Source organism: Delphinus delphis, chromosome 2, assembly GCF_949987515.2.
Source record: "Delphinus delphis chromosome 2, mDelDel1.2, whole genome shotgun sequence".
Classification (NCBI taxonomy): Eukaryota; Metazoa; Chordata; class Mammalia; order Artiodactyla; family Delphinidae; genus Delphinus; species Delphinus delphis.
Genome location: NC_082684.1, coordinates 111,070,063 through 111,089,236, shown reverse-complemented (window position 1 = coordinate 111,089,236; position 19,174 = coordinate 111,070,063). Strand labels below are relative to the sequence as shown.

Genomic DNA, 19,174 nt, shown 5'->3' with positions numbered 1-19,174 from the left:
AAGTGATTTAGTTCAAGTGCCAAGTAAAAATGTTTGGGTTCGGTCACCTGCTTTTCTTCTCTACGTTGATTAGACAGGTTGGAGAGACTGCTCCAAACACACTATTTGTCTAGCTCATTACATATTAATATTTCCAAAATAAATTTTTAAAAAAAGGGCCAGTGACAGAATGGCACAAGTGTCACACATCTACTCTCACAGTCTTTGTCTCACTGGAGCAAACAGAGGTATTATTTTAACCATCGTGCTTCCAACTCATCTAGGAAAGAGGTCATCGTCGCTGGCTCAGGTCAGTCCCACAGCATTACTAAGTGGCAACTCAGTGGCAGGCACCGTGCTGGGCACGAGTGTCACAGAAGTTAATAAGCCACCATCTTCCGTCATCAGGTTTCAGATCTAACCAGGGCATCGCCGCTAACAGGGGACACAGCTCAATCTGCCATGCCTGAGAGATGACCGTCCTCACCACAAGATTGAAAAGCAGAAATCACAGGCATGTCTTGGGCTCACCATTCTACATATTCATGCTACTACTTATTGACAAAATGATTATGTGATTTATCTTGTTTCCTTTGAGCTTTGCTGCTAGGATCTTGGAATTGATTTTTACTGATCAGCTATATCCCTGGGGCAGAACTCATGGCATGTTTATTAGCATACGGTCTGCTTCCCCTTTCTTGGCCTTGACTCATATTCTAATGGGTGTACAATTTCCCTGGCCCTGGGTGTATATATTTTGTTTCTTGTTCACTATGCCTGGCATGTGTTTCAGTAACAAACTGCTGAATGAGGCAAGGCAGACATGAGAACCTGCAATGCACCAAGCACTATGAGATGCTTTGGGTACATTATGCTCCATCTTCACAAACCCCTACCAGCTCATTATAGGTCTCCTTATCTATAAGATACGTCCCAGAGACGTAAAGGAACGTGTCCAGTCAAACAGCCTTTAGGTGATAGGATTCCAACATGAGCCTATCCAACTCCAAAGCCCAAAATGTTATCACTATTAAATAATCATAAGTAATAGGATTTATTTTAAAGCATCAAATGAAACCAATGCTCATTTAAGAGCATTTTACAGAGTGGGTACAGTGGATGTATTTAATATCCTATTGAAGTGCTAATAAAATAAGTAACTGTCACAGAATTGCTGAGTCAGGAAATGAAGATGTGTCCCTGGCATGGACCAGACCTCCACGGGGCCCTGGGGTTTTGCAGATGTGCCTCCTTGGTTCTACACCAGCAGATTCCATCTTACCTGTGTGGTTTCCTGTGTGAGATTTCTTTAAGAAAAAGTCCACTGCTTTCATACATTTTAAGCCACTGCCTTAGCCCACGAGAGCACGAATGCGGCGTCCCTCACAACTCACCGATCATCTTGAGCCTTCCGACTCTATCCATGAGAAGGGCAGATATGATGTTCCCAGGCAAGACAGACAGACTGCCGAGGAAGCTGACGAGGTAAATCAAGAAGTCGTTATCTTGCTCTAAGTCCATGTGGCAGCCCTCCTTCTGCTCCAGAAAGGTGACGTTGATAAAATGACAGTTGATGAACTTATGCTGGTAGAGGTCTGCGGAGAGAAGGAAACGTCTGGTTCACATGAAATGGAGGGAGGCTGGAGAGATTTGGGGCAGAAACAGGGATAAAGTTATGCCCCTTCCTTGGGCAGGTGGCACCGCCCCCTGGCAATCAGACAGTCTCAAAATCCAGGTGATGCGTGGCCAGGTATGGATGAAGTGGGAAACCTTTAAAAATGTAATGACCTGTTCAAGTTCCTATAAGCAAGGGGAAATGAACATTCACTGAGGGACATGTTTAAGTACAGCATCTTTCAAGCCAGATAATAGTTCTGTTTGTATCAACAAGATGGCGTTGAGGGCCACCGTACCTGGGCTACTCCTCTGAGGCTACCCAGTGTGTACAAGGGAAATGACCAGAGAATCAGATCCAGATTGAGCCAATCACTCCAAAGCCCATGCAGAACCCTGAACATGCTTCAGAATAAAAACCATTTGCTCCTTGGTTGTGGAGGAGGGAAAGAGATGACTAAGTAGAGTACAGTGGATTTTTAGGGCAGTAAAAACACTCTGTATGATATTATGATGATGACTCTTATCCATGTGTCCAAGCCCATAGAATGTACAACAGCAAAAATAAACCTTAGGGCTTCCCTGGTGGCGCAGTGGTTAAGAATCCGCCTGCCAAGACAGGGGAAATGGGTTCAAGCCCTGGTCCGGGAAGATCCCACATGTCACGGAGCAACTAAGCCCATGCGCCACACCTACTGAGCCTGTGTTCCAGAGCCTGTGAGCCACAACTACTGAGCCCACGTGCCACAATTACTGAAGCCCACGCGCCTAGAGCCTGTGCTCCACAACAAAGAGAAGCCACCGCAATGAGAAGCTTGTGCACCTCAACGAAGACTAGCCTCCACTCGCAGCAACTAGAGAAAGCTAGTTTGGGTGATGATGATGCCTAGGTTCATTAATTATAACAAATGTACCGTTCTGGTGGAGGATGATGATAATGGGGGAGGCTATGGCATGGGAGCAGGCGGCATATGGAAATCCCTGTATCTTTCTTCCAATTTTGTTGTGAACCTAAAACTTCTCTAAAAAAATAAAGTCTTAAAAAATAAGAATAACCATTTGCTTCGGAACCAGTTCCATGTTTTCTGATACCTTCTAACATCAGCTATTCTAGCAAAAAGGTCACTATATAAGGCTCTCAGGAAACCTAGGTTTGGGAACTGGCTCTGTGGCTGACCCACTTTAACCTCCCTGAGCTTCTACCTATGAAGTTAGAGGAAAACACCTAATGATCTCCACTGCTTCCCAGCTCTGACATTTCATGACTGCAAGTGTTTGCAAAAGACCTCAATAGACATTTCTCCAAAGAAGATATACAGATTGCCAACAAACACACGAAAGGATGCTCAACATCACTAATCATTAGAGAAATGCAAATCAAAACCACAATGAGGTATCACCTCATACCAGTCAGAATGGCCATTATCAAAAAATCTACAAACAATAAATGCTGGAGAGGGTGTGGAGAAAAGGGAACCTCTTTGCACTGCTGGTGGGAATGAAAATTGATTACAGCCACTATGGAGAACAGTATGGAGTTCCTTAAAAAACTAAAAATAGAATTACCATATGGCCCAGCAATCCCACTACTGGGCATATACCCCGAGAAAACCATAATTCAAAAAGTGTCATGTACCACAATGTTCATTGCAGCTCTATTTACAATAGCCAGGACATGGAAGCAACCTAAGTGTCCATCGACAGATGAATGGATAAAGAAGATGTGGCACATATATACAATGGAATATTACTCAGCCATAAAAAGGAACGAAATTGGGTCATTTGTTGAGACGTGGATGGTTCTAGAGACTGTCATACAGAGTGAAGTAAACCATAAAGAGAAAAACAAATATTGTATGTTAACGCACATATGTGGAATCTAAAAAAATGGTACAGATGAACTTATTTGTAGGGCAGGAATAGAGACGTAGATGTAGAGGACAGACATGTGGACACAGGGGGGAAGGGGAGGGTGGGACAAATCGGGAGGTTGGGTTTGACATAAATACACTACCATGTGTAAAACAGATAGCAAGTGGGAACCTGCTGTATAGCACAGGGAGCTCAGCTCGGTGCTCTGTGATGACCTAGATGGGGGGGAAGTCGGGGAGGGAGGTCCAAGAGGGAGTGGATATAGGTATGCATATAGCTGATTCACTTCATTGTACAGTAGAAACTAACACAACATTGTAAAGCAATTTTACTCAAATAAAATAAAATAAAATAAAAAGATAAATAAATAAAATAAAAAGAGTGTTCAAGCAAAGAGGCATCAATGAAACTTGAAAGAAGAAAATAAAAGATATGCCAAAGAGTAAATGTATAGAACTCACTAATATTTTTTTAAGTTCAGGCTAAACATAAATTAGGAAGATAAATCCCATAATTGACTATTTAAAGACCAAGGGATATTTAGAGACCAGATTTTGAACCTTTTGAGGCTGATATCATGGAGGAAAAAGATGTTCTTGCATAAACTGTGCCTTGGTGCCAATGCCAGGGAGAAAGCATTGATCTGGACATAATGCAAGTATCTCAGTGGAAAGTTCACAGACTTCAGAGCTAAACAAATTAAGAGATGAATCAAAGTCCCTCCAACTTGCTAGCTGTGGCCTTGGACAAGTTGCTTAAGTCCCTGTTTCCTTAGTTGTAAGATGGGAATGATAGTACATTTCTTACTTGAGGCAATATTGGTGAAGCCCCTGGTAAAACTCAATTAGTTTCCTTATAACCCAACTCCACTTGGTATTAATTTATAATGAGAGCAGTAAAAATAATGAGGAGTGAGAGAGTGGTGGCATTTTGTGATTTTTTTTTTTAATCATGGAAATTTGAAATGGTGCAATTTTAAAATATTCTTATCATCTCATTTCACGCACGAAGCTTGAAAAGATGCAGTTTTCCCTTTTCATTTATTATTGTGAGAACATATGTCTTGAATTTTGTTTCAAATTATGCTAGGTCTTCAGGAACGCACTCCAGGTATAAAATGCAGCCCTCCTGGAATGCTGTTTTTTTCTTTTTTTTTTTAAATATGGGTCATACTTTGTTCCTACCAAAGATCCTTAGCATATAGCATCAGTCTCGTTGAGATCAGAACACTTGTCCAGTACTTTTATTTCCATTTTACATGTGATCAAACTGAGACACAGACAAACTAAATGCCTTGGTAAAGGCTGTGCAACTTCTTTGTTGCACAAGGAAGCCCCAACGTGGGGCTGGAACCCATTTCTCCACATGAAGACTCAGCATGAATATCTGTGAATACTTTACTACTCCTAAAGCTTATGACTGAGCAGTTTGATTCTAGACAACAAGCCCACCCTGTTCGTGCCCTTACCTGTGTTATAAAAGATGGTCGATTCAATGGTGCAGTTTTTGAAATAGGTATCAGTCGATGTAACATCTTCAAAATAGCACTCGTCAAATAAAGTGTCCTCAAAGAGTACATGTTTAAAGTACATCTTTGTGAACCTGTGGGAAAAAATTAGCCCCTGAATGATTCATCCAGGAAAAAAAAAAAAAAAAGGAGACTTGAGACTCAGATGGAAAACACAGAAAGGCAGAAAAAAGGAGAACTGCAAACCCAAAGGTGCTGGAACGTTATTTTCAACCCAGACTAGTTCCCCATTTCTTCACTGTGTGTTTATAAATGGGGAGGGGCCTCAGGACAGTGGAGGCTGATGTCTAGTCCAGGTACACAGCCTGTGGTTCCCATATGCAGGTTCATGGACCTCCTACATCAGACTCACAGAAATGTGAAATAGTGTGAAATGAAAATGTTAATAACATCTCACTATAGGAGTTTTAAAAACATGAATACCCCTCAGATGGTCTTAGAAGGTTTAAAGGCAGTAGATGTGTGAGGGCCTCAGAATCTTTGTTGAACCAAAAAAAGTGGGGAAATGGGCACTTGCATCCACATTGTTGGTAGAACATAATTGGTGCAGCCTCTTTGGAGAGGAGTTTTGCAAACTTTTAAATGTACAATCCCTTTGACCTAGGAATACCACCTCTAAAAATTCATCGTACACATACTTGCTCATGCATTCAAAAAGACACATTCACTGATCTTCATTGCAACATTGCTGATAACAGCAATGGATTACTAGATAGATAGACAACAGATAGATAGATGATAGATAGATAGATAGAGAGATAGAGAGATAGATACCATACAGTGGAATGCCACATAGCCATTATAATTATTAGGTAGATCTATATGTCTTAATATGGAACCATCTTCAAGATATATTGTTAACTGAAAAAATTAAATACAATATGGTGTTTATTGCATGTGACCATTCCTGTAAGAAAGGATATGGCACATATGCCTGTAAATGCATAGCATATACCTGGAGAGTGACGCAAGACACTGGCAGATGTGGTTGGCCCTGAGGAGGTACAATGGGGGTTGGGCATGAGACAAACGTCATTTTTTCTTTATATCAAGTGTACATAATACTTTTTTACTTAAAAATAAAACAGTCAATAAGAGGTAAAAACCCCTAGATGATTATGAGGTGCAGCCACATTTAGGAGCTGCTGCAAGACTCCAACTCCTACATAAACTTAAAAGAAAAGAACAATATTACATTTAAAAACATATACTGACATATATTAACATCATCCCCTATTGGTTATATTTACCAAGCTTGGTTAAACTTTTAAGCAAGAAACCTTTGGCTTCATTTATGAAGAATTACAACCTGTTCATTCATCTGTCTATTCATTTATTTAGATATTCAGTCTTCAGCAAATACTTACATAGCTTTAGGTGTTATGAGTACAGAGAAGAAAGACATGGTCCCTGCCCTCAAATCTAATGGGAAAAAAATAAGCAAACAGACAACTACAAGTCAGTGGGAATCACAGGGACAAAGGTAGCACGGGGCGCTGAGGGTCATTGTTCCTCTTTACAGCCACCAGATCATTCAATCCATGACCACATGCAATGCGCAGTGCCCCTTACCCTTTATGCTCTGTTGTGTTCTGCTGAGAATGCTAAACTAGAGCCACCTCTCATTAGCTTCTGCAAAAAGACCTCCCACCCAATAAGAAAGCCTGGGTCAGTGCTTCTCAAAGAGAAGTCCCCAGACCCCTTGCATCAGAATAAAACGGGAGGTTATTGTGAAAGATACAGTTTTCTACATTCCATCCTGGACCTCTTGAACTAAGATCACCAGAGGAAGATGCCAGATTATTATACTTTAGAAAATGTGAGAGTCACTGATCTAGGAAGCCAAAGTGTTTTCAACAATTTTTCTTACGGTTAAATTTGCTGCAAAAGTTATCACTGGACTCTTCATATTTCCATGGAAAAACGAATCAGTAAGCCTTTGTTACAGGAAGATGGCTCTGATGTCAAAATTAATGTAATTGGTATGCTGAATGTATTTATTCAGGAAAGCTATTCCTGGAGACTGTCTCAGGTCTTTGCCCTTCTTAATATATCCTTCTCTTTAATACAGTGATAGGCTGGTGATGCGGCCTTCGGTGGTATTTTAATGTTCTACCAAAAGTGGGTGAGGAAGCAGAGCCATAAATCATAATAGGTCTGACACAGACAGACCTTAAAATGTATCTCCAAGTAAGTTATGAAAAGCCAAAATCATAAAAGAAGAGATAAAAGGAGAAAGGACCAAGGCATATTTTATGAGTCTTTTACATAAATCATCTCCTCCAATCTCTAATTTATATACTAAACTGGTCCAAGATTCTTCATTCAGGAGATTTCAAAGGCTGAAAGAAAAGTTAACAGAAGTATCTTGTGGACCTTTTCCTTTAAGGAAGCAGAAGCTATTGGCGAAAGAAATAAAAGAGTGGACTTAGGACATGGCCATCTTATATCTCCAAACAGTTGAAATATTATTTCATGGAGAAGCAGATTTAGAGGATGAGAAATACTGGTGCTAATGTCAACCAAACAGACTCTCTAAGGACATATGTGCTTGTGTCTCAGAATATAAGGTTGATACCAAAGTTGAATAAGAACAGTATAAGGGGATTTCCCTGGTGGCGCAATGGTTGAGGGTCCGCTTGCCGATGCAGGGGACACGGGTTTGTGCCCCGGTCCGGGAGGATCCCACATGCCGCGGAGCGGCTGGGCCTGTGAGCCATGGCCGCTGAGCCTGCGCGTCCGGAGCCTGTGCTCCGCAACGGGAGAGGCCACAACAGTGAGAGGCCCGCGGACCACAAAAAAAAAAAAAAAAAAAAAAAAAAAAAAAAAAAGAACAGTATAAGGGAAATATACACCAATCTCATGTAGATGCAAAAATTCTAAATAGAACCTTAGTTCTATGGGTTTTAGCAAACGTATGATGAGATGTATCCATCGTCATGGTCTCATGCAGACTATTTTCACTGCCCTAAAAATCCTCTATGCTCTGCTTATTTATCCATCCCTCTCCCATAACCTCTGACAGCCACTGATCTTCATAGTTTTGCCTTTTCCAGAATGTCATATAGTTGAAATTATACAGATGTAGCCTTTTTTAGAGGGGCTTCTTTCACTTAAGAATGTGCATTTCAGGTTCCTCAATGTCTTTTTATGACTTCATAGCTTAATTCTTTGGCCCTGAATAATACTCCATGGTCAGTATGTACCACAGTTTATTTATCCATTCACCTACTCAAGGACATCTTGGATCATCACTGGATAATATGGTAGTTCTGGCAGAGGGTATATGGGAAATCTCTGTGTCTTCCTCTCAATTTTGCTGTGAACCTAAACTGTTCTAAAAATAGTCTTAACAAAATAATAAGTTGAAACCCAATTTGAAATATTTGCACAAGTTTTTTGTAAAAAATAAAGGACATGTACGTTGCCTCCAAGTTTTGGCAATTATGAATAAAACTGCTATAAACATCTAAACAAACAAACACAAAATTAGTAAATCAAATTTGTCAATGTACTGATTGCCATTTTAAAAAATTCACACTGGGGGTTTCCCTGGTGGCGCAGTGGTTGAGAATCTGCCTGCCAATGCAGGGGACACGGGTTCGAGCCCTGGTTTGGAAAGATCCCACATGCTGCGGAGCAACTAGGCCCGTGAGCCACAACTACTGAGCCTGCGCGTCTGGAGCCTGTGCTCCGCAACAAGAGAAGCTGCGACAGTGAGAGGCCCGCGCACCGCGATGAAGGGTGGCCCCCGCTCGCTGCAACTAGAGAAAGCCCTCGCACAGAAACGAAGACCCAACACACCCAAAAGTAAATAAATAAATAAATAAATTTATTAAAAAATATATATATATCACACTGAATGATTAAGATATATCCCAGGAATCAAGTATGGTTGAATACTGAAAAAAAATATTATTTTAATATATCATATTAATAGGTCCAAGGAGAAAACAATATGATTATCATAATAGATGCAGAAAAACGTTTGACAGATTCAATACACTTTCATGATAAAAACTCTCAGCATACTTAAAACAAAAAAGAATTTCCTTAACTTTATAAAGGAGGCCAAGCAAAAACATACAGCAAATATCATACTTAAAAGGAAGACACCCAAAATGCCCCCACTGAAGTCAGGATACCCATTAGCATGGCTTCTATCCATCACCAAACCGGATGTCATAATCAGCACAATATTGTACATCAGCTACACCTCAATTAAAAATAGTTAAAATAAAAGAAGTAACTAGCCTAAAAGTAACAAAACTAGTTGAAACATTTATAGTATGAGAATTATACATTCACATCTATAAACTAGTATGATATTTACCTAAAATTTAAAGCACACAAAAGAATGCTGTACAATGTTTACTGATACATAAATATATTGGAAAAGTATAAAAACATACATGAATGTAAAACACCAAATTTATGACCGTGGTGATCATCACTCCTCAGGAGGAAGAATAGCATCAGGAAGGGCAACTGAGTGAGTGATGTTTAATCTATATTAAAATCTGAAGTCAATGTAGCATAGTTTATGATTTTACAAAGCTAGGTGCTCTGAATAGGGTTGTTGGTGTTATTCTCTATTCTCCACATATTTGATATATTTCATGATGGAATAAAAAGGAAAAGAAAGGAGACAAAACAATTGTTATGGGCAGGTGATAGGCTGGTATAACAATAACAAGGGGAAACTATTACAACTAATAAAAGAGCTCGGTTAGAGACAAAACAAACATCCTCAAATCAACAGGATTTCTATTGATCTGCAATAACCTGGGTAAATGTCTGATGGAGGAACAGCAATCCCATTTTCAGTAGCAAATTAGTTGTAAAATATTCAGGAAGAGGCTCTATAAGACCTATGCCGGACCTAGATTAAATCACAAAATTTTGCTGAGATATTTTATTAACTCTGAAGCCTGATGGACATTACATATCAATATTATGACTTTCAGATGTGGAATCAGAGGCTTAAACAGGTTGGTCAGAGGTGGCTCAGCTATTTACTGACCCATCAAGGCTTGGAACCCAAGTCCCTCAAGCCTTGGCTACTTCCTCAGACCTGAAGCCAAAAGGTACATTTAACACATTTCCCACCCTTGCCAGCTTCGCAGAGATTTACTGTCCTGAAACACACCCACTGCAGATGAGGAAAATTCCTACTGATGCCCCACTAAAAAATGCTTTTAACAGTGTGGGTAGCATTTCATTGCGATGTGTGAAATCAACCTTCTCTCTTCTAGATACACATTTGCTTTCTTTCTCTCTGCTCTCCCTGCTAAAATTAATCTTCCCCCATGTGTGATAGTCAATAAAGTAAATAATTTTATTTAAATTTTTAATCAGCAAAGTGTGGATAAAGTCTAAGGGGGAATACTGGTACGAATGGGGACAATGCCCCATCCAAGCTAAAGAACTTAAAGAATTTAACTCTCCAAAGAGGCTCAAGGTTTCCAAAGGTGGCATGTTTTCTAGTTTATGACCAGCAGATGGCAGCATAACTCAAGAAAAGAAACCAGGTTCACGTCCTCAGATTAGTTTCAAAAGTTCCTAATCTTTTTCCAAGGAGAAAAACCCCATTTTTATTCAAATAAATTGCTGGGGTAAAAATTATGAGCTTCAAGTGACAGTGGTATCCCCTGGTTAAAAAACTGAATTACATATATATGACAAATTAAAATGAACTCATTGCAACTTCTGAAGGAATTTATACTTTAATAATCACACAAAAACATTTGTATGCATTTGAAACACAGAAACATGGTAGAACACCTGTGTGTGCAGAATATTTACATCCACTCCTAGACAATCATTGGCCTGCTTATGCATTTGCAGACCCTTAACAATAACTCTATTGTTCCCTGGGGTCCTGGTTCCACAGATGAGGCCACCGCCTTCCTCAAGCCTTAAGCTTTGGGAGGCTGGGATCTTTTAAAAGGACAGGGTGGAGCAGAAGTTCCCATTTTCTGTGTAGCTAAGTCTTAGAACTCCAAAACCTACTTTTAAAAATCATAACAGCTCTGGCATTGCAATTAACTTTTTAATGCAGAAAGCACCATGTAAAACAGGGCCTTTGCGGGAATGCAGAGTTTCCCAGTGAGACGGTATTTGTAGTTGTCAAGGTCATAGGTTGGAGTCCGAATGCATGAATTGGTGAGGGATATTTCTAATCTATTTACGTTAGCTGTGTGATTTGGGCAAGCAACTCAACCTCTCTAAGCTTGTTTCCCGACCTGTAAAAGAGAAAGCACATTTCTTGCCTCCTGGAGTTTTTGTGAGGATTAAACAAGATAATCTCTGAAAGGCACTTAAGGAAGCACCTGGCACACAGAAGTGTCATTACCATCATTATTATTACTAACACCACAATAGAGTATCACTGAACATTGGAAACTTCATAGTTAAGGTCTCTTTTAGTGAATTCGTCTCTGCAGGGAATAACAACATATCATGGGTGACAACTAGCCATCCATAATGTCCCTTAGTTTTCAACATTTCCAAAGCGTTCTAATAAAGAAGGGCAACACTTCTTCCTTGGCAATGCCAACGCAAGATCTCTGGGCTTATATTGAAGAGCCCTGATGGTGAGAAAAGAGAGTTGCCATCCACCAACCACTAGCCTTCGAGCTGCCATCCCTGGAGTGGCCACTCTCAGCAGATTCCAGGAACCGAAGTGTCGCCAAAGAGAGCATGTGCATACATGGGCACGTGAAGGTGGAGATGTTTGTGACTGAGCCTCAGCATTTTAAAAAATCATCTGAAAATCTGAATTCCATGTCCACGGATAGTCGGTCCTAACTTTCCTGCCCCAGGGGCCTTATATTTGTAGAAATAACATTCCCCTTTTTTTTGCCACACTTTCTTTCTCATCCTAAATAACAGTGAACATTTGCTAAGGTCTGGCCGGTAAGAACATATGGACTAGACTGCCCAAGCCACCTTCCTTGGACTTCACCCAGACATACACTTCTTTCTCACAGTCACGGTCATGGCCACTTAGACACACAGGTGGGTGCAGGCTGGGGAAGTAGAACCGAGTCGGAGGAGAAAATTCATGGTGATAATTCTTGCACAGACACATTAACCTGGGGGCAGTTTATACCACTGACACTGGGCTGTGGTGTTTCTGGTGTATCATGCCCTCGACTGACCCAGTGAACTTGCTAAGGATAATTCAAGGAGGGAAACAGCAGAGGTGAAAATGCTCAGTTTAGTGGAGCATGTGGCCTGGAGGAAACTGTCCTGCCCTGACCCATTTGGGGCCTTCAGAGGGCAACCTCAAAGCGGTGTTCTGAAAGCCCAACAGGCTGGACTATCCACCTCAGTGTCCCAGGAGTAGGAAGAGGAGGAGTCAAACAGATTGAGGAGGATGTGGGCGGGACTTTTCTAACACTCCACTCATTTTTGCCCCAAAGCACAACAACATTCTTGATGACAATGGGCCATGCCAATCATCGCTTGGAGGTAATGTTAGGCGAAAGAATAACATAAGATAGTGTTATATTGGCCTCTGGATTTGCTTCTGAAGAAGCATCCAGAATCAGAGAAAAAGCTCCACAGCCAGGCTGTGAGTTGGTGCCTCACTGGTGAGAGCTCTGGGACCTCTCTCCAGGCAGGCATCACTGAGGGGCTCTCTGCGCATCACCATTAAAGATGCGAGGTCTCAGGAGAGATGATTTGGTTGACCCTCCTTGGATGAATCAACCTTAGGCAGGATGACAGGGGACAGCACAGTACAGACAGAGCCACCAGGGGCACTGTCGAGTCTCTGGCAGCCATGGTAAGCTGCGATGCTCCACCAGCCTTGGAGCTCAATCCTCGCCATATTGAATTCTTATCTTCCCAATGGCTCTCTCCCCAAGACAGTCCCCAAACACAGCCCCCTTGATCTGAGGAAAGCCCATGGTCTCCCACTTACTTGTCATTCACAAGTTTCCCATGTTGGTGAATCTGATTTTCCATTGTGAAGTTGATTGTGACACCATACACGTGTTCATCGTGAAATACCTTCATTTTGGACTTGTATGCTTCATCTTGAAAATACCGGATCATATCAGGGAACCAAACTGTCAGTCCATAGTAACTGTAATACAGAAGACAGAATATTTGAGCAGCAACACCATCAGAGACTGCATTCAGGACTTGATGTAAATCAAGACCATTTTAAATGTATCAGTATGGTTCATTAGAAATATCTAATAATATAACTCATCATATTAATAGATCTAAGGGAAAAAAATCATGACTACATCCATAGGTGCCAAAAAGGTATTTGATAAAAAACGACATTCATTCCCAATAAAAACAATAGATTAGGAATTCATGGACGCTTCCTTAGCATGTAAAAATATATATATCTCAGCTCAAAAGTCAGGATCTTTCTTAATGAGGAAACACTGCAGTCATTACCACTAACATAAGAAACAAGACCAGGATATGCATTATCAGCACTACCGTTTAACACTACGTTGCAGGTCTTAGCTAACTCAGCTACTCATGAGAAAGAACATAGGACTATAAAGTTGCAAAGCAAGAGGTAAAACTATCTGGAGGGCAGACAGCAGAGGCAAGAAGAACTATAATCCAACAGCCTGTGGAACAAAAACCGCATTCACAGAAAGATATACAAGATGAAAAGGCAGAGGGCTATGTACCAGATGAAGGAACAAGATAAAACCGCAGAAAAACAACTAATTGAAATGGAGATAGGCAATCTTCCAGAAAAAGAATTCACAATAATGATAGTAAAGATGATCAAGGACCTCAGAAAAAGAATGGAGACAAAGATTGAGAAGATGCAAGAAATGTTTAACAAAGACTTAGAAGAATTAAAGAACAAACAAAGAAAGATGAACAATACAATAACTGAAATGAAAAATATGCTAGAAGGAATCAATAGCAGAATAACTGAGGCATAAGAACGGATAAGTGACCTGGAAGACAGAATGGTAGAATTCACTGCTGAGGAAGAGAATAAAGAAAACAGAATGAAAAGAAATGAAGACAGCCTAAGAGACCTCTGGGACAACATTAAATACAACAACATTCACATTATAGGGGTCCCAGAAGGAGAAGAGAGAGAGAAAGGACCCAATAAAATATTTGAAGAGATTATATTTGAAAACTTCCCTAACATGGGAAAAGAAATAGCCACCCAAGTCCAGGAAGTACAGAGAGTCCCATACAGGATAAACCCAAGGAGAAACACGCTGAGACACATAGTAATCAAATTGGCAAAAATTAAAGACAAAGAAAAATTATTGAAAGCATCAAGGGGGAAATGACAAATAATATACAAGGGAACTCCCATAAGGTTAACAGCTGATTTCTCAGGAGAAACTCTACAAGCCAGAAGGGAGTGACATGATATACTTAAAGTAATGAAAGGGAAGAACCTACAACCAAGATTACTCTACCCAGCAAGGATCTTATTCAGATTTGATGGAGAAATCAAAAGCTTTACAGACAAGCAAAAGCTAAGAGAATTCAGCACCACCAAACCAGCTTTACAACAAATGCTAAAGGAACTTCTCTAAGTGGCAAACACAAGAGAAGAAAAGGACCTACAAAAACAAACCCAAAACAATTAAGAAAATGGTCAAAGGAATATACATATCAATAATTACCTTAAACATGAATGGATTAAATGCTCCAACCAAAAGACACAGGCTTGCTGAATGGATACAAAAACAAGACCCATCTATATGCTGTCTACAAGAGACCCAATTCAGACCTAGGGACACATACAGACTGAAAGTGAGGGGATGGAAAAAGATATTCCATGCAAATGGAAATCAAAAGAAAGCTAGAGTAGCAATACTCATACCAGATAAAATGACTTTAAAATAAAGAATGTTACAAGAGACACTACGTAATGATCAAGGGATCAATCCAAGAAGAAGATATAACAATTATAAATATATATGCACCCAACATAGGAGCACCTCAATACATAAGGCAACTGCTAACAACTCTAAAAGAGGAAATAGACAGTAACACAATAATAGTGGGGGACTTTAACATCTCACTTACACCAATGGACAGATCATCCAAATAGACAATTACTAAGGAAACACAAGCTTTAAATGACACAATAGACCAGAGAGGTTTAATTGATATTTATAGGACATTCCATCCAAAAACAGCAGATTACACTATCTTCTCAAGTGCGCATGGAACATTCTCGAGGATAGATCACATCTTGGGTCACAAATCAAGCCTCAGTAAATTAAGAAAATTGAAATCATATCAAGCATCTTTTCTGACCACAACGCTATGAGATTAGAAATCAATTACAGGGAAAAAACGTAAAAAACACAAACACATGGAGGCTAAACAATACAGTACTAAATTACCAAGAGATCACTGAAGAAATCAAAGAGGAAATCAAAAACCACCTAGAGACAAATGACAATGAAAACACGATGATCCAAAACCTATGGGATGCGGGAGGGCAGACAGCAAAAGCAAGAAGCACTATAATCCTGTAGCCTGTGGAACAAAAACCACATTCACAGAAAGATAGACAAGATGAAAAGGCATAGGGCTATGTACTAGATGAAGGAACAAGATAAAACCCTAAAAATACAACTAAATGAAGTGGAGATAGGCAACCTTCCAGAAAAAGAATTCAGAATAATGATAGTGAAGATGATCCAGGACTCGGAAAAAGAAGGGAGGCAAAGATGGAGAAGGTGCAAGAAATGTTTAACAAAGACCGAGAATTAAACAAAAAACAAATAGAGATGAACAATACAATAACTGAAATGAAAACTACACTAGAAGGAATCAGTAGCAGAATAACTGAGGCAGAAGAATGGATAAGTGACCTGGCAGACAGAACGGTGGAATTCACTGCTGCGGAACAGAATAAAGAAAAAATAATGAAAAAAAATAAGACAGCCTAAGAGACCTCTGGAACAATATGAAACACAACAACATTCACATTATACGGGTCCCAGAAGGAGAGGAGAGAGAGAAAGGACCCGAGAAAATATTTGAAGAGATTATATTTGAAAACTTCAGGGAACGAAGGTAGACAAGATGAAGCGGGAAGTTTATAGCTATACATCCTACCTCAAGAAACAAGAAAAATCTCAAATAAACAATCTAACCTTACACCTAAAGGAACTAGAGAAAGAAGAACAAACAAAACCCAAAGTTAGCAGAAGGAAAGAAATCATAAAGATCAGATCAGAAATAAATGAAAAAGAAATGAAGGAAATGATAGAAAAGATCAATAAAACTAAAAGCTGGTTTTGAGAAGTTAAACAAAATTGATAAACCATTAGCCAGAATCATCAAGAAGAAAAGGGAGAAGACTCAAATCAACAGAATTAGAAATGAAAAAGAAGAAGTAACAACTGGCACTGCAGAAATACAAAGGATCATTAGAGATTACTACAAGCAACTATATGCCAATAAAATGGACAACCTGGAAGAAATGGACAAATTCTTAGAAAAGCACAACCTTCTGAGACTGAACCAGGAAGAAATAGAAAATAGGAACAGAAAAATCACAAGCACTGAAATTGAAACTGTGAATAAAAATCTTCCAACAAACAAAAGCCCTGGACCAGATGGCTTCACACGCAAATTCTATCAAACATTTAGACAAGAGCTAACACCTATCATTCTCAAACTCTTCCAAAATATAGCAGAAGGAAGAACAGTCATTCTACGAGGCCACCATCACCCTGAAACCAAAACCAGACAAAGATGTCACAAAAAAAGAATACTACAGGCCAATATCACTTATGAACATAGATGCAAAAATCCTCAACGAAATACCAGCAAACAGAATACACCAGCACATTAAAAGGATCAAACACCATGATCAAGTGGTGTTTATCCCAGGAATGCAAGGATTCTTCAATATACGTAAATCAATCAACGTGATACACCATATTAACAAAATTGAAGGATAAAAACCATATGATCCTCTCAGTAGATGCGGAAAAAGCTTTTGAAAAATTCAACACCCATTTATGATAAAAACTCTCCAGAAAGTAGGCATAGAGGGAACTCACCTCAACATAATAAAGGCCATATATGACAAACCCACAGCCAACATCGTTCTCAATGGTGAAAAACTGAAAGCATTTCCACTAAGATTAGGAACAAGACAAGTTTGCCCACTCTCACCACTATTATTCAACATAGTTTTGGAAGTTTTAGCCACAGCAATCAGAACCAAAAAAGAAATAAAAGGAATCCAAATTGGAAAAGAAAACGTATAACTGTCCTGTTTGCAGATGACACGATACTATACACAGAGAATTCTAAAGATGCTCCCAGAAAACTACTAGAGCTAATCAGTGAATTTGGTAAAGTTGCAGGATACAAAATTAATGCACAGAAATCTCGTGCATTCCTATACACTAATAATGAAACATCTGAAAGAGAAATTAAGGAATCACTCTCATTTACCACTGCAACAAAAAGAATAAAATACCTAGGAATAAACCTACCTAAGGAGACAAAAGACCTCTATGCAGGAAACTATAAGACACTGATGAAAGAAATCAAAGATAATGCCAACAGATGGAGAGATATACCATGTTCTTGGATTGGAAGAATCAACATTATGAAAATGACTATACTACCCAAAGCAATATACAGATTCAATGCAATCCCTATCAAACTACCAACGGCATTTTTCACAGAACTAGAACAAAAAATTTCACAATTTGTATGGAAACACAAAAGACCCTGAATAGCCAAAGCAATCTTGAGAAAGAGAAATGGAGCTGGAGGAATCAGGCTCCCAGACTTCAGACTATAGTACAAAGCTACAAGACAGTATGGTACTGGTATAAAAACAGAAATATAGATCAATGGAACAGGATAGAAAGACCAGAGATAAACCCACACACATATGGTCACCTTATCTTTGATAAAGGAGGCAAGAATATACAGTGGAGAAAAGACAGCCTCTTCATTAAGTGGTGCTGGGGAAACTGGACAGCTACATGTAAAAGAATGAAATTAGGACACTTCCTAACACAATACACAAAAATAAACTCAAAATGGATTAAAGACCTAAATGTAAGGCCAGACACTATCAAACTCTTAGAGGAAAACATAGGCAGAACACTCTATGACATAAATCACAGCAAGATCCTTTTTGACCCACCTCCTGGAGAAATGGAAATAAAAACAAAAATAAACAAATGGTACCTAATGAAACTTAAGACAACACTCAGAATGGTAGAAAATATTTGCAAACGAAGCAACTGACAAAGGATTAATCTTCAAAATATACAAGCAGCTCATATAGCTCAATATCAAGAAAACAAAACAACGCAATCCAAAAATGGGCAGAAGACCTAAACAGACATTTCTCCAAAGAAGACATACAGATTGCCAACAAACACATGAAAAGCTGCTCAACATCACTAACTATTAGAGAAATGCACATCAAAACCACAATGAGGTATCACCTCACACCAGTCAGAATGACCATCATCAAAAATTCTACAAACAACAAATGCTGGAGAGGGTGTGGAGAAAAGGGAACCCTCTTGCACTGTTGGTGGGAATGTAAATTGATGCAGCCACTATGGAGAACAGTATGGAGGTTCCTTAAAAAACTAAAAATAGAACTACCATACGACCCAGCAATCCCACTACTGGGCATATACCCTGAGTAAACCATAATTCAAAAAGAGTCATGTACCACAATGCTCATTGCGGCACTATTTACAATAGCCAGGACATGGAAGCAACCTAAGTGTCCATCGACAGATGAATGGATAAAGAAGATGTGGCACATATATACAATGGAATATTACTCAGCCATAAAAAGAAACGAAATTGAGTTATTTGTAGTGAAGTGGATGGACCTAGAGTCTGTCCTACAGAGTGAAGTAAGTCAGAAAGAGAAAAACAAATAGTGTATGCTAACACATATATATGGAACCTAAAAAAAAAAAAATGGTTCTGAAGAACCTAGGGGCATGATAGTAATAGACAGAGATGTAGGGGATATACTTGAGGACACGGAGAGGGGGAAGGGTAAAGCTGGGATGAAGTGAGAGAGTGGCGTTGACATATATGCACTACCAAACATAAAATAGATAGCTAGTGGGAAGCAGCCGCATAGCACAGGGAGATCATCTCGGTGCTTTGTGACCACCTAGAGGGGTGGGATAGGGAGTGTGGGAGGGA

General features: G+C 39.6%; 1 protein-coding gene across 1 annotated transcript in view; it reads right to left on the bottom strand.

Annotated features, from left to right (window-relative positions):
- SV2B (synaptic vesicle glycoprotein 2B) overlaps positions 1-19,174 on the bottom strand; it is a 79,503-nt gene that overhangs the window by 9,176 nt on the left and 51,153 nt on the right. Inside the window, exons 8-10 of the mRNA XM_060005477.1 lie at positions 12,924-13,088; positions 4,934-5,067; positions 1,374-1,574 (exon numbers count right to left, since the gene is read on the bottom strand). Of these exons, the coding sequence (XP_059861460.1) occupies positions 1,374-1,574; positions 4,934-5,067; positions 12,924-13,088 (500 nt within the window). The remainder of the gene's footprint in view (positions 1-1,373; positions 1,575-4,933; positions 5,068-12,923; positions 13,089-19,174) is intronic.